The sequence below is a fragment of the Trichosurus vulpecula genome, chromosome 2, assembly GCF_011100635.1.
Source record: "Trichosurus vulpecula isolate mTriVul1 chromosome 2, mTriVul1.pri, whole genome shotgun sequence".
Classification (NCBI taxonomy): domain Eukaryota; kingdom Metazoa; phylum Chordata; class Mammalia; order Diprotodontia; family Phalangeridae; genus Trichosurus; species Trichosurus vulpecula.
In genome coordinates this window covers 20362398-20379159 of record NC_050574.1, presented here as the reverse complement: position 1 = coordinate 20379159, position 16762 = coordinate 20362398, and the positions used below count along the sequence as shown (strand labels likewise).

The 16762-nt window shown below is 41.0% G+C and overlaps 1 protein-coding gene across 1 annotated transcript in view; it reads right to left on the bottom strand.

Moving 5' to 3' along the window:
- Window positions 1-2857: 2857 nt before the first annotated feature.
- Window positions 2858-16762, bottom strand: part of LOC118836301 (solute carrier family 2, facilitated glucose transporter member 5-like) — a 50896-nt gene continuing 36991 nt past the window's right edge. Inside the window, exons 6-12 of the mRNA XM_036743632.1 lie at window positions 14457-14582; window positions 12120-12307; window positions 10801-10910; window positions 8125-8227; window positions 7366-7441; window positions 6330-6457; window positions 2858-3058 (exon numbers count right to left, since the gene is read on the bottom strand). Coding sequence (XP_036599527.1) covers window positions 2858-3058; window positions 6330-6457; window positions 7366-7441; window positions 8125-8227; window positions 10801-10910; window positions 12120-12307; window positions 14457-14582 — 932 coding nt within the window. The remainder of the gene's footprint in view (window positions 3059-6329; window positions 6458-7365; window positions 7442-8124; window positions 8228-10800; window positions 10911-12119; window positions 12308-14456; window positions 14583-16762) is intronic.

The following is a 16762-nucleotide window of genomic DNA, read 5'->3' as shown; positions in this document are numbered from 1 at the left end:
TTTCTTGATCTCTAGAGCAAGAGTGTGAGGTATTATGTATAAAATAAACAGTGTGAAATGTATGAAATAGTGGCCTTCTCTACTGTGGGGAGGGAGGGAGTCAGACAGTTCAGAACTTAAAAGGTGAGAAAAAATTAAATTAAATTTTGAATTAAGAGCTGCTATCAGTATTTTTTGTATTTATGAGTCCTTCTCTGTCTTTGACCTCATCAGAATCTAGGCCTCTCACTAGTAATCTTCAACCAGAACCTGTACGATCACTGCGGGTTTTCTTACTCTGCTATAAATTGGATTGGCTAGCTTCTGGGGTTATTTCCAACTCTGAGATTCTTTAGGAGACCCTATGAGGAGTAGGAGGACATCACAGGGTTATAGGGCTCTAGTTGGAAAGGACCTTAGAGATCCCCTAAGTAAGACATAGAAGCCTAGACCCCCAGAATCCCAGAGCTAGGAAGGACTTTGGAGGTCATTAGTCCATTCCATACCTGAGCAAGGACACTTTTCACAACGTTCATGAAAAGTGAAACTATGTATTTGTTGGGCCATGTGGTCATAGAGAAGTCTCTAAGCTTTCTTCCTCAAGAGTATGAGCCTGTCATCCCAGGCCTGGGACAAGTTGTTTGCTTGTTCTCTCCCCACTTAGACTATAAACTCTTTGGGGGCAGGGAGTATATTTGTCTGTCTTTGTATCGCCAGTGCCTGGCTTGAAGTAGGTGCTTGATAAATGCTTGTTGACTTGAAACCTTCCTGAAAATCTCCCCATTTTGTTCTCTCTGACCTTTCCCCCCACCACTGTAAAATTCAAAGCCAATGTCCATCATAACATGGGGCTGACACTCTCAATGTATTATTTCTCAAGACTGCTTCTGAACACTCTATTGGTGCCTAATTCTGTTGTTGGAGAAATGTGTAATCAACTCGATCAACAAGCATTTAATAAATTCTGAAAGGCAGAAGAGTATACTGGACAGAGAACTGGGTGCAGAGCCAGGAAGACCATTGATATAAACTTGACTGTGTAACCCTAGGCAAGTCAGTCACTTAACCTCACAGCCAAAGCAACCCTCTAAGAATATTAGTTGCAGGGAGGGAGTGAAAATTTGGAACTCAAAAAATTGTAGAACTGAGTGGTGTAAACTAAAAATAAAAAATAAATTAAAAAAAGAATATTAGTTGTGGCGAATGAGCCCATTTACATTGGTAAAGGGAGCTCCCTCACTGAGAGTTCCCTGTGTCAGTAGAAATACCTGTCTATCTCCTCCTCCTTCCACTATGTGACAGGCCCTGTGTTTGACACTGGAGACAAAAATGATACAGCCCCTGCCCCCAAGGAGCTTACCTCTTACTATATTCAGTCCCACTCTGGAATTACTTACCTTTACAAACATTCTCAAATATTCCATATTCTGGGATCTGTAGAGATAATAATGACTGACATTTTTTACTTACCATTACAAAGCACTTTCATTTCACAAATGTGGAAACTGAGGCACAGGGAAGTGAAAGGTAGTAAGTGGCAAAACCAGAATTTGAACCCAGTTTTTCTAACTCCACCATACCTACCTGAATTCAATTCCATTTAATTTAAACTGCAAGAAATCATTATGGGCCTACTATGTTTCAGGCATGTTGCTAAATCCTGGGGCTACAAAAACAAACAATTTCCTACCCTCAAGGAGCTTAGTCTTAGATAGACACTGAAAATGGACAATTAACTTGGCCTGGACTTGAACAGGAAGAGGAAATTGACATTGATTTCCTTTGGAAAATTACTGAGTTCTGTTAATGACCCAAAGATTTTTGTTGAAGCCTTTAAAGGCCCTGTTTAACTATCCCTTCAATACCAACATTCCTCTGTTGTTTTCATATGGCTACATGTCATGGAATAGTCCAGTTACTGAAGAACCGAATTCAAGGACCATGGCAAGGTTCCTGGTGGGCATCGACATGTCACAGACCAGGATGTGCACAGGAGAAGTGTAAAACATATCATATAATCAAAGAAATGCAATATTGAAAACAAAGGGTAAAGGGGCAGCTAGGTGGCTCAGTGAGTAGAGCACCGGCCCTGGAGTCAGAAGGACTTGAGTTCAAATCCGGCCTCAGACATTTGACACAATTACTAGCTGTGTGACCTTGGGCAAGTCAACTAAGCCCAATTATCCTGCCTTCCCCCCTCCAAAAAAACCCCCAAAACAAATAAAAAACCAAAGGGTAGCTCAGTTCCCTAATAACAGCAGAGGTGGGCCACTCCAGAGTCGGCGAGATCACAGACCCATTACAGGCCAATGACCATTTATAAGAAAGAAGTGTGTCTCGACACAAAATAATCATCTCCTTTAATGAGTACATAGAAACAACGAGAGTTCTCCTTAACAAATAGCATGTAGGATTAAGGTTAGAACAGGTCCCTTTCAACCCTTTCTCTGTGCTTTCATTTGGTTGAAGTATCCATACCCATCAATCTGCCTCAGTGTGTTTTGTATTTATGACATCTCATTTTCTAAAAGTGATCCCTAGAGGTCCCCAGACTTTGCTCCTGTAATCCTGTCATGGTGACTGTTTTGAATATAAAAGTATTACAAACAATATATTATATATTATAGTATTCCAAAGGGGCTGTTGTCCAGGCCAGGCTGAAGCACTGCTATGAGTCCTGACTTGGACCCAGTGGGTGCCTGACCCAAAGGAAGATCTCAGTCTTTTCAGAATTTTCACCCAAGAGTTAATGGATATTCCCAGTTTGCCAGAGGTACCTGGAGGTTTGACCAATAGTCTGCGCAAAAGCAGGCCTATTTCTGGAACAGCTAGAAAAGTAAAAGGAACAGACTAGTGGAGGCCAGGTAAAAATGCACAGCTACGGAATAGTGGGAGGATAGAAGCTGGAAGATTTCTCTTTCTCTGGCTGAATTTCTGACATCTTATTAATCTTGGCAAAAATCTGGTTGATTTCCACAAATGTCTTAGACTTGGTCTCTGGGATGATGTAGTAGGAATAAAGTGCGGTGAAGAGACATACCCCAGCAAAGATGAGGAAGCTGAAGGCACCAAGACCTTTCTGTGGGGATAGAAGTGAAGTCAAACAAATGAGAAAGCATTTATTTATTTATTTAGATTTTTAAAAATTTAGTTTTCAACATTTACTTTTATAAGATTTTGAGTTCTAAATTTTTCCTCCTTCCTCTCCTTCCCCCCTTCCCAAGATGGCATGCAATCTGATATAGGCTATACGTGAACAATCAATCATATTAAACATATTTCCACATTAGTCATGTTGTGAAAGAAGAATCAGAACAAAAGGAAAAAGCCGTGAGAAAGAAAAAAAGACAGTAAATAGTATGCTTCGATCTGCATTCAGACTCCATAGTTCTTTTTCGGGAAGTAGATAGCATTTTCCATCATGAGTCTTTTGGAATTGTCTTAGATCATTGCATTGCAGAAAAGAGGTAAGTTTTGGGTGGGGTGGGGAACTTCCAGCCTTGAGGCCACACGTGGCCCTCTAGGTCCTCAGGTGTGGCCCTTTGACTGAATCCAAACTTCACAGAACAAATCCCCTTAATAAAAGGATTATTAATATAATATAATATATTAAAATTATACATTATTATATATAATATTGCATATAATACATGTATAATATATAACATATTGTATGTATTTTAATATGATATATACAATATATAATTTTATATAATATATAGTATGCATAATATATAATATTATATTTATTACATTTAAATTGTGTATTATTGTATATTATATTATATGATATGAATATAATATAATATATTAAAATTATACATTATTATATATAATATTGCATATAATACATGTATAATATATAACATATTGTATGTATTTTAATATGATATATACAATATATAATTTTATATAATATATAGTATGCATATATATAATATTATATTTATTACATTTAAATTGTGTATTATTGTATATTATATTATATGATATGAATAATCCTTTTATTAAGGGGATTTGTCCTGTGAAGTTTGGATTCAGTCAAAGGGCCACACCTGAGGACCTAGAGGGCCACATGTGGCCTCTCGTTGGTCATTAAACAATATTGCTGTTGCTGTATACAATGTTCTCCTGGTTCTGCTCACTTCACTCAGTATCAGTTCATGTAAATCTTTCCAGGTTTTTCTGAAAGCCACCTGCTCATCATTTCTTATGGAACAAAAGTATCCCATTACATTCACATACCACAACTTGTTCAACCATTCCCCAATTGATTAGCATCCTCTCAGTTTCCAATTCTTTGCCACCACAAAAAGAGCTGCTATAAATCTTTTTGTACATGTGAGTCCTTTTCCCTTTTTTATGATCTTTTTGGGATACAGACCTAGTAGTAGTAGTAGTATTGCTGGATCAAAGGGATTGTATAGCCCTTTGGGCATAATTGCAAATTTCATCAAGCATTTATTGAGCACCTACTATGTGCCAGACACTGGGTTAAACTGGGGAGACAGAAAAAGGCAAAAGATAGTCTCTACTCTCAAGGTACTCACAGTATAATGGGGAGACAATGGGAGAATAAAACAAACAAGGTATATACAGGAAAAATTTGAGATAATCTTAGAGGGAAGGTATAAGAATGAAAGGAGAATAGGAAAGGCATCCTAGAGAAACCAGGGTTTTAGCAGGGACTTGAAGAAAGGCAGGGAAGGCAGGAGATGGCTGGAGATTAGGAAAGGCAATATTTCACGCTTGGGGGACAACCTGAGAAAAGTCCCAGAGAAGTGGAGTATCTTATTAGAGGAACAGCAAGGAGGTCAATGTTACTGGATTGCAGAGTATTTGGGAGAGTGGGTGAGTGTTGCAAGGTGTAAGGACCCTGGAAACGTAGGAAGTGTCCAGGTTATAAAGGGCTTTAAAAGTCAGAGGATTTAATAGGGAGTAACAAGAGTTTTTTGAATGGGGACAGCTCTGATATTCAGTCTCTCTTAATTTTTTTTCAAATGAAGACCCGCCTTTTCTCCCTCTCACCTCAACCCTGCCATCATCCATTGCAAAAGCAAGAAAAACAAAACTCTGGTTACACAAATATATGGTCATTTCTTACAGCACGATAGTATTCCTCCACATTCATATACCACAACTTGCTCAGCCATCGCCCAATTCAGAGGTTCCCAAACTTATTTGGCCTACCGCCCCCTTTTCAAAAAAAAATTTACTCAGTGCCTCCCTGGAAATCTACTTTCTTTAGTCCTTTAACTGTTTTTTGAAAATTTGCATCATTTCAAAAAATATAATTTTTTTTAAATGACACATCTTAAATTTAAGAATTTATTGTAAATTTGTGGGTTTTTTCCTGCATTGAAATTTTGATGATGTAATATTGCATCATGTAACCATAGAGTATGGTATTGTAAACAAATCATTACATGTACATATTCCTGATGATGCAGGCTGGATTTCCCGACATTGTGACACACTTGCCTGCCAACACCTGCTTGTGAAGACCTGTTGGCAGACTTGACCAATGATTGGTTATAACTTGCATTTTGTGTGTTTATTTGGAAAATGATGTAATCACTACAACTTTAACTCTGTTACACAACAGATGAAACATGTACAAATGGCTTTTCAAAATGTTCTTGTCTTCTTTCCTTATGCTTCCATTGCTTCCTCATTGTTATTCAATGCCCCGCAGTTGTACCTGAGGCTACCACTACTGCCCTGGATCATTCCAGTGTCTCCTTCTGGCCCAATTGAAGAGAACCCCCTCTACCCCAAGTTTCCAATTCCTTGCCTCCACAAACAAAGGTAGAAGCTGGCTTTTACTCAACAATTCCCAAATGTGGGCCTCTATGCAGCTGCCAGAATGTTCCTCCTAAGGCACCCAGGTCTGACTAGGTCACTGCCCTGTTCTAAGATGTCCAGGACTTCCCTATTGCTGCTAGGATGAAATACAAATTTCTCAGCCTGGCAATGAAAGCCCTCTATTATCTGGCTGCCTTATGGGACTTCTTGCATCTTGCTTCCTGTGCTGGCCAATGAGGCCTTTTCACTGATTCCCGTGCTTGGCTTTCCACCTCTAACCATAACTATGTGCATTTGCATCATGAGCTGCTGTATGTGCCTAGAAGACATAATGCCCCACCTCCTATCAGATGACAAAGCAAGGATGGGCTCCATTTTGGAGGGTGTGCCCACAAGGAGGAGAGCTCCAATCCATTTCCTCTCATTTCAGTTCTATACAATGTTGATTTAAGTGCTTGTTTCATGCTGGGCACTGTGCTAGATGCAAAGTATCTGAACTGACAGTTTTAACCCTTGAAGTTTTTGTCAATCGATTTCCCTCCTACCCGAATGAGAGGGAAGAGTAGCCCCACAGCGAACATAGAGAGCCAGTGGATAGTGCCTCCAAGCATGAATGCAGCTGGCTGGGAGGACTGCAGGAAGATTTCAGCAATAATCAGTGAAGGAATTGGACCTGGGAAAGGAAAGGATGGATGGATGAGAACAGGGTGGTGGGACTCATTTGCCTGTCATTCCATTTCCATGTCAGAGGAGAAGGAAGGCTCTAGAACAGCAGAGAGGAACCTGCAGCAGGTTCCTCACCTCTGCTTTAGAACATTGGTACAGATAGGGAAAAGCCCTCCACCAAATGAGCCAGAGCGAGATTTTTCCTTGAAAACAGCATTTTCGGAAGAGCGTTGGATGCTATAGAACGTGACAGCCAAATGGTCAACCACAAAACCAGTAAAGCATATCACCTGGCTCAAAACGCCTAGGTGCATGTACCAGATCACTATGTTAATTGGATCATTCTGCACCACATCTCTGTGAGATGAGGATAGGTCAGATGATGATGAGAAAAAACTGATAATTATATTGCATTTTCCATATATTAGCTCATTTGACCTTTACAACAACCTACAGGTTGTAGGTCCTACAGGTTTTATTATGCCTGTTGTACAGGTGAGGAAATTGAGGCAGGTGAGGCAAGTTATCCTGGTCCTAGCTAGTAGGCATTGGAGGAGAGATTTGAACCTGAAGCACTCTGTCCATTATGTCAAGGTTCCAGCCTAGTATTGAGCATTTATATTAATGGTAGACTTTCTGTAATGTTCTCAAAGGACCTCTCTATGGCATACTCAATGGGCCTCTCTGTAACAATCTCAAGATAACATTCTCAATGGTACCCTCAGTCATGGATCTATAGGCCACTATGGAATATTTTCAATGAGCTCCTCTATCATATTTTTAATAGGACCCTCTGTCATGTACTGAACAAGGTCCCCTCTAACTACTCAGTGGGCTCATGGTAGAAGTTACATCAAAAGGATTTAGCAGGTTACCTTGACTGGAGAGCAATGATTCCACTCCTTGGATACTTACTAGGTCCAATAGCATGCCCTATAATATAGGTGATCACACAAACAATGCTGAGAAAAGGCATCCTCTTAACAGTGTTCTATGGGAGAAAATCACCATCATCAGGTGTATGGCAGAACAAAGTCATTCAGCAATGGGGAAGGGGAAAGGAAGAGAAGGTCCAGGGGAAGCCTGGAATTTTATTCCTTAGTGCTTATAAAAATGAGAAAGCTCTTTTTCCTGCTCAGGGGCTTGGGCTGCTTACTGCTTGGCCTGGGGTAGGATCTGGACAGACTATATATAATTTTCAATAGAGACAGTGATATGAGAAGTGTCCACTGGACTCTCCATAGGCTGCCTCTTTGGGATGTCTTAGGATGGTAGTAGATTTGGGATTGGAAGGGTCCGTCTGACACAAAAAAGGAAGACTGGGAGAACCACTGGAATGCAGAATATCAGAGTTAGGAGGGACTTGAAAATATTTTTATAAATGGGGAAATTAAGGCTCCAAGAGTTTCATAGGATCATAGGTTTAGAGCAGGAAAGGATCATAGGAGTCTCCAAGTTCCATCCCTTATTTTTATAGATGAGTGAACTGAGGCCCATAGAGGTAAAAGGACTTGACCATGGTCACACAGCTAGGAGGAGAAAATGGAGGGGAAGGTGAGGGAAGCAAGAATGACAGTGTTTTTTTCTGGGCAAAGATTAGTGTCTTTGCCCCATTCTGCAAGGCCTAGACTCTTAAAAAAACCAAACCAAACCCAGGGCCTTATGACTCCCTGCCTGGAGTGAAAGGGCCACTGTTAACACCACACATGCCGGGAAGCACGTACCGAAGCCAGTTATGAGGAGCAACCTCCTCCCTAAGAGCTCCACAATGAAGACCCAAAGGAGAAAGAACCAGAAGTGAGGGTCATGGTCCAAAAGCTGGGACACCCCTGGGGTCAGCCTCAGCATCTGCAGGTCTAGTCCCAGCAGGATATAGCAGCCCAGGAAGTGCCACACCCACATGGCACGCATGCCTCTTTCACATTGGGAAGAGGAGTCAAGAGACTTTGAAGACAGGCCCAGGAAACATGGCCACTTAAAGAACAAGAGGGAGGCTGGGTGTGGTGTGGCTGCTGGGATTGCTTGAGCTCAGGAGTTCTGAGCTGTATGCAGTAGGATTAAAGCTGATAGGGTGTCCACACTCAATCTGGCACCAAGATGAGAGTGGGAGAATAAGAGGCTGCCTAATGAAGGGCAGTCCAGGTCAGAAACAGAACAGGTTAAAGCTTCCAGGCCAGTCAGCAATGGCATCAGGCATATGAGTGGATGCTCCAGCCTGGGAGAGGGAGAGAGAGAGAGAGAGAGAGAGAGAGAGAGACTAACAAGTCTCCAAAAGAAAGAAATGGGAACATCTGCCTAGATCCCAAGGACAAGACATCAGTTTGACCAGTGTGATTCAGAATATTTCCATCTCTACTGGGCATTTGAATCCTAAAAACTAGGAACCTCAGACTAGCCAACAATTAACTTTTCTTGTTTTAACCACTAAGAAGGGCTTTTTCACCATGACTTGGCTGCCAACCACCATGCAGCTGGATGAGTTGATGGCGGCATGCCAGATGCCAGGCTACCTGTGGACCAAACTATAACTAAGACTGATTGACTAGGGTTTTGTTCCAGATGCCAACATTTAGAAGGCAATGAATTTAATGGGTGGTGAGACCATTTGCAGTCCTCAGTTTATCTTCCATTTAGACCACATGTATCTTGTGTGGACAGTTATTTGCGTGTTGTGTCTTCTAGTAGCTCCTTGAGGGCAGGGGATAGGGACTGTGTTTTTGTCTCTCTTTGTATTCCCAGCACTTAGTACAGCGTCTGACATGTAGTAGGTACTTAATAAATGCTTATTGGCTGACTAGCTTCAGTAATAAACAATGAACCCAGCAACTGTAGCAAGAATTGGTTAAGATAGCAAGATACCAGATGGCAGCTGGAGCAAATTCTTCTCCCTGCCCTAGCATGCCCCCTCAGCAGGGGCATCTCCCCTGAGTCCTGGGGTGTCTCTCCCCAATCCCACTCCTCCACTAAGGGGGATTCTCTGCCATTTACTTCAAATGCAAAAACTCCTAGTTGCAGCTTTGATCCTGTACACCAGGGCTGTCTGAGTTAGGTTTTTATTGAAACAATAGACAACATATTTTGCTTTGCCATTTTAGTGAGAGCTCTGCAGTAGCTCAGGTTCATTTACTAAAGCATTTATGTAAATTTCTATGAGTGTAGGTGGGCAGCATAAATTGCATTGTGGGCTGCAGGTGGCATTTTGGACAGCCGTGCCATATCTGAAGGCTCGAAAGCTCCCTGTCACATGAAGCTTTTTCTGCTCTCCCAACTGTTAATGCCTTTAGCCCACCCCCCAAAACCCCAAATCATCTATTCACTTTGTGTATGTTTCATATGTAAATTGTGTTTATGTAGTAAAGTCTCGGGTGTATATGTTTATGTTGTCTGCCATGATGGAATGGAAGCTCCATGAGGGCAGGGACTGTTACATTATTGTTACATTGTTGCTTTTGTTTCCAAGCACCAGGGACAGTGACTGGTACTTTGTATCTATCTTATATATGCCACTTTTATACACACTGATGTGGACAGACATGTTGCCCCTCCTGATACAATGTAAGCTCTTTGAGGGCAGGGACTGTTTCATCTTTGATTTGGATCCTCAGTGCCTAGAATAATGCCTGCCGAAGAGTTTCAATAAATTCAGTAAATGTTTGTCCATTCCTAGAGCACAAAGGAAGAATGGGCCCTGCAGAGCTGGAGAACCTAGAGTTGACCTTGAGGACATCAGTCAAGAGACATGATACATCACATCCTTGTTGCTGTTCCCTCATTTTTTTCCCAGTCATGGTCAATTCTTTGTGACCCCATTTGGGGTTTTCTTTGCAAAGATACTGAAGAGGTTTGCCATTTCCTTCTCCAGCTCATTTTACAGATGAGGAAATTGAGGTAAACAAGGTTAAGTGACTTGCCCAGGGTCACACAGCTAGTAAGTATCCGAGGCCAGATTTGAATTCAAGAAGACGAAGCTTCCTAACTCTAGGCCTGGCACCCTATGCACTATGGCACCACCTAGTTGCTCCTGATATATCACATTACTGAAGCCATAGGAGGTACAGGAGGGTGGGGAAATGTACAAATGTAGGAAGGTGTCTTGGGGATAGCTGGTTTTACAGAGTAAGAGAGGAACTATGTGGGAGTGTCACTGAATGCAAACAGGTGCATTTGGAGGGCTATAGGGGGAGTATGAGTGAGGAGAGAGAATTTCCTCGCCCAAAATATCTAGAATGAATACCCTTGTGGGCACCATTCTTTTGGAGTCACCATTCCCATTACCCTTGGAATCTCTCTTTCAAAGCTACTGACTTCAGAATGGAAAGGAAGGTCATGGGGACATGGGATATACATACAGCTACGACGGTCATCACCACGTTGACTGCTCCTGTCCCCGCTGTGATATACTGGATGTTGTATTCAACCACTCCTGCTGTCCTGTAAATCTGGGTTGCATAGTAGTAGACCTAGAAAGCATGGACCAGGTAATATTAGAGGGGGCCGGAGCAAGAGTGAGCAGAAGAAGGGGTGACACAGCTGGCAACCAAGGCAATCAGATTTATCCTGACGCTGAGCCCCTAATGTTTTGTGGGAAATGTTTGAAAGAACAGGATGTCAACTCTTATCCCCATGTGCAGGTCTATAGGACTTTAAACTTAGCTTTTCTCCTAGGCCTTGAGATTCTCCCACACGTTACTTCAAGCACTGCATTGATCCCTAATTCTCTCCTGGGTGGGCCTTAAGATTCTTCTACATGTTGTCCCATACACAGAATTGAACCCCCCCTCCCAATTCTCTCCTAGGCTTCAAGATTTCTTCACACATTGCTTTAAAGTCTACATTGATTGCTGATTCCCTTCTCTATCTTAAGATTTTTCCACAAATAGATTCATAAGAATAGGTATATTAATACATTGTTGGTGGAGTTGTGAACTTGCCCAACCATTCTGGAAAACAATATGGAACTATGCCCAAAGGGCTATGAAACTGTGTGTACCCTTTGATCCAGCAATACCACTACTAGAGCTGCATCCCAAAGAGATCAAAGGAAAAGGAAAGGGACCTATATGTACAAAAACATTTATAGCAGCTATTTTTGTGGTGTCAAAGAACTGGAAACTGAGGGGATGCTCATCAATTAGGGAATGACTGAACAAGTTATGGTATATGACTGTGATGGAATACTATTGTGCTATAAGAAATGATGAAGGGGATGGTTTCAGAAAAACCTGGGAAGACTTAGATGAACTGATGCAACGTGAAATGAGCAGAACTAGGAGAACCTTGTATACAGGAAGAACAGTATTATAAGGATGATCAACTGTGAAAGATTTGGTAACTGATCAATACAGTAATTTGCCACAACTCCAAAGGACTCCTTGTATACTTCCAGATAGATGGTTTCAGGGTGCAGTTTGCAATATATTTTTTTCCTTTCTGTCTTTTTTGGAACACAGCTAATGTGGAAATACATTTTACATGAGTCCATATGTATAAGGAATATCATATTTCTTGCCTTCTCAACAGGTGGGGAAGGGGTGGAGGGAAGGAAAGAATTTGGGAGTGAAAATGAAAACTAAACAAAAAAAGATTTTCCCACATATTGATTTATATATAGAACTGATTCCTAATTCCCTCCAGGGCCTCAGGATTCTCCCTTTAACTGCTTTACCCACCGCATTGACTCCTGAAAACTGCTGGCCAGCCATCAAGACAATGATGGAAATGAACTGCCATCTGAGGGAGTTTGTGCTGAAGATTTTCACCACAGACATTATGTCAGCAGCCTTCTCGACCTCATGCTCCATAAGGATCTCCTCCACCTCATCCTCAATATTCTCAGAGTTTCTCAGTGTCTTTAAAGCTGAATGTGAGTACAGGAAAGCAATTAGGATTATGCAAATCAAATGACTAAAATGTCCATACCTTTTCACCCAGGAATTCTGTTGCTAGGCCTATTTCCCAACAAAATGATTGATGAAAAGACAGGCCTCATATGTAACAAAATATTGATAGCAGCATTTTAAAACTGGAAGCGAAGTAGGTGCTATCACATGGGGGATGGCCAAACGCATCGTGGTCCATGGATATAATGGAATATTACTGTAGTGTAAGAAAAGAGATGAATACAGAAAAGCATGGATAGAGCTGCATGAACTGATACAGACCAACATCAGCAGAGCCAAAGAAACAATGTGCACAACTACAGAAATGTAAATGGAAAGAGAAGATGAATCTTGCAAAATTACAAAGAACTGGCTTGATGACACAATGGGAGGAAACCTCCCCCAACTGCACCAGAGAAGTGGGAGTTCTGCAAATGGGGATCGAAGGAGTGGAATGGGAGAGGAGTGTTGAATATTACATTTATTTTCAGACTTTTTAACTATATTAACCAATTTTGCAGTTTCCTTCCTCCCTCCCTCCCTCCCTCCCTCCCTCCTTCTTCCCTTCCTCCCTCCCTCCCTTTCTTCCTTCCTTCCTTCCTTCCTTCCTTCCTTCCTTCCTTCCCTCCTTCCTTCCTTCCTTTCTTCTTCCCTCCCTTCCTCCCTTCCTTCCTTTCTCCCTCCCTCCCTCCCTCCCTTCCTTCCTTCCTTCCTTCCTTCCTTCCTTCCTTCCTTCCCTCCTTCCTTCCTTCCTTCCTTCCTTCCTTCCTTCCTTCCTTCCTTACCCCCCATCTCCTTTTAAAATTTCCATTATATGGAATGGCTGTCTGAGAGAGGCCAAAACAGGGTTATAAGGGGGAATGAGTCCAATTTGAAAACTATCAATTAATTTCTTTAAAAAGTTGAATGAGAGGAGAAAGCTTGGGGATAGTTCTAATCCCTTATAGCTGGCCAAACCCATAGCTAACATTAGGGACATCTTCAGGCCCCTACTCCTCCCCTTTTGTCATGATGAAGATGAGATAATGAGAGTAGCTCATTTGTATAGGGCTCCCAGGTATGTAAAGTGCTTTACTTACTTATGTCACTTCTTGGTGTTGACCTTACCATTTGACCCAAACCCAAAAAGGCCTGCCATCCTCACTGCTACTGAACCCTGAGAGCCACAGGGCCTTTCCATCAGCCCTATAGCTGACCCTCCTACTAAGAAGGTGAGCCCCTTGAAAGCAGGGACTATCTCTCTCTTCTCTCTGTAGCCCCCTTGCTTAGCACAGTTCTTGGCATAGTCTGAGCACTTAATAAATGATTTTTCATTAATTTACCCTTCACAACAACCCTGATAGGTAGGTGTTGTGATCATTCTCAGGGGAAATTGAGGCAGAGTGGTTAAGTGACTTGCCCTGGGTAGGCAGTTTCAGAGGTGGGGTTCTACCTCAGTTCTTCTTGATTGCAAGACAAGCAAATCTATCCATTGCACCAAGCTACACTGTCTCAGGTCACCTTCTGTCCATGTGATCAATCTCTTCCCCAAACAGAAATCATATCATAAATTAGAGATTTTGACCTAGGAGGGGCTGCAGAGGTCACCTTATCCAACTCCCTCATTTGAAAGGTGAGAAAATTGAGGCACAGACTGGTTAAATGACTTGCCCAGGGACACAGATCTAGAAAGTATCTGAGGCAGGTTTTGAATTCAGTTTTTCCTGGCTTAAAATTCTACACTCCATCCAGTATGCCAAGCTATCCCATGCCCTGTGCCCTTCTGGATGATTTCTTCCCTAAAGAGAAACTAAGTGGAGCTCAGAAGTCCATGATTCAGATATGAATGCTGAGTGCTCTTTCTAATACTCTATAGCAGTGAACAGCCAGGGCACCCAAATAATTCTGGAACCCATAGAGTTCCTCCTTCTCCCATAGACCAGAGAACAATCACTGAAACCAAACTCACACCAAAATATCCCTGAGACCTTCAACCAGATCTGCTCTTCCCCTCACAACTATGTCCTTTCAGTTTTCTGAAAACCAATCCCAACCCTGAGGGTGAGAGCTGGAAGGAACCTCAGAGTCCAATCCTCCTTAGCCCTAAAGCATTCTGCCCTCCTGACATATATCTCAGGGAAGCCAAACCTTTTCCGGCTCCTTCTTCCCCTCCCGTCTGAATCAGGATATACCGAGGACTCTCTGGGAAGAAGGGCAGCAAGATCACTTGCAGGGATGCAGGGATTGCCTTCAGGGCAAGGAGAATGGTCCATCCTATAAGGGATCACAGGAGCATAGTCAAGAGCTGGAAGGGACTCCAGAGGCCAGCAAGACCAGCATGCTTCATTTTACAAGGAAGGAACTCAAGCCCAAAGAGGGCAAGTGATTTGTCCAACCTCACACAGGTATAGTCAATCCTCAACATTCGGCCTTTAATGATTTTTTTTCATTAATTTTTTATAAAACTTGGAGTTCCAAATTTTCTCCCTCCTTCCCCCGACTCTCCAAGATGGTAAGCAATTTGATATAGTTTATATATGTGCAATCATGTAAAGAATATTTCCATATTAATCATGTCATGAAAGAAGAAATAGAACTAAAGGAAAAAAACAAAAAATAAAGTGAAAATAGTATGCTTTGATCTGCATTCAGACTCTATCAGTTCTTGATGTGGATAGCATTTTCCATCATGAGTCCTTTGTAATTGTCTTGATCAGAGAAGCTAGGTCATTCATAGTTGTATTGCTGAGAAGAGTTAAGTCAATCATAGTTGATCATTGCACAATGTTACTGTTACGGTATGCAATATTTTCCTGGTTCTGCTCATTTCGCTTTGCATCATTTCATACAAATCTTTCCAAGTTTTACTGAAATCCACTTGCTCATCATTTCTTACAGCACAATAGTATTCCATTACATTCATATACCCTAGTCAGTGATTCCCCAACTAATAGACATCCCCTCGATTTCCAATTCTTTGCCACCACAAAAAGAGCTGCTATAAATATTTTTGTATATGTAGGTCTTTCCCCCTTTTTGATGATCTCTTTGGGATACAGACCTAATAGTGGTATTGCTAGATCAGAGGGTATGTACAGTTTGATTGCCCTTCAGGCATAATTCCAAATTGCTCTCCAGGATGGCTGTATCAATTCACAACACCACCAACAATGCATCAGTGTCCCAATTTTTCGACATCTTCTCCAACATTTATCATTTTCCTTTTCTGTCACACTAGCCAATCTGATAGGTGTGAGGTGGTACCTCAAAGTTGTTTTAATTTGCATTTCTCAGAGCTTGTTTTCCTATGGCTAGAGATAGCTTTGATTTCTTCATCTGAAAACTGCTTGTTCATATCCTTTGACCATTTATTTTGACCGTTAATTGGGAATGACTTCTATTTTTATAAATTTGACTCGTTTCTCTATATTTTTGAGAAATGAGGCCTTAATCAAAGATACTGGCTATAAAAATTGTTTCCCTGCTTTTTGCTTTCCTTCTAATCTTGGTTGCATTGGTTTTATTTGTGCAAATGCTTTTTAATTTAATATAATCAAAATTATCCATTTTATATCTCATAATGCTCTCTATCCCTTGTTTGGTCATAAAATCTTCCCTACTCCATAGATCTGACAGGTAAACTATTCCTTGTTCTCCTAATTTGCTTATGGTTTTACCCCTTATGTCTAAATAATGGTCCCATTTTACCTCATCTTTGTATACAGTGTAAGATTTTGGTCTATACGTAGTTTCTGCCATGCTGTTTTCCAGATTTCCTGAAAGTTTTTGTCAAATAGTGAGTACTTACCCCAGAAGCTGGGGTCTTCAGGTTTATCAAACAGAAAATTACTGTGGTCATTTACTACTGTTTCTTGTGTAACTATCTATTTCACTGATCTACCACTCTATTTCTCAGCTAGTACCAAATAATTTTGATGATTGTCACTTTAAAAGGTAGTTTTAGATCTGGTATAGATAAGCCATCTTCTTTTGCATTTTTTCATTAATTCCTTTAATATACTTGACCTTTTGTTCTTCCAGATGAATTTTGTATTATTCTTTTTAGCTCTATAAAATAATTTTTTGGTAGTTTGATTGGTATGGCACTGAATAAGCAAATTAATTTAGGTAGAATTGTCATTTTTATTATATGGGGTTGGCCTACCCATGAGCAATTGCTATTTTTCCAGTTGTTTAGATTTTACTTTATTTGTGTAGAAAGTGTTTTGTAATTATGTTCATATAATTCCTGGGTTTGTCTTGGCAGATAGACTCCCAAATATTTTATATTGTCTGCAGTTATTTTAACCAGAATTTGTCTGTCTATCTCTTGTTGATGGGCTTTGTCAGTAATATATCGAAATGCTGCTGATTTAGGTAGGTTAATTTTATATCCTGCAACTTTGCTAACATTGTTATTTATCTCAACTAGCTTTTTTAGTTGATTCTTTAGG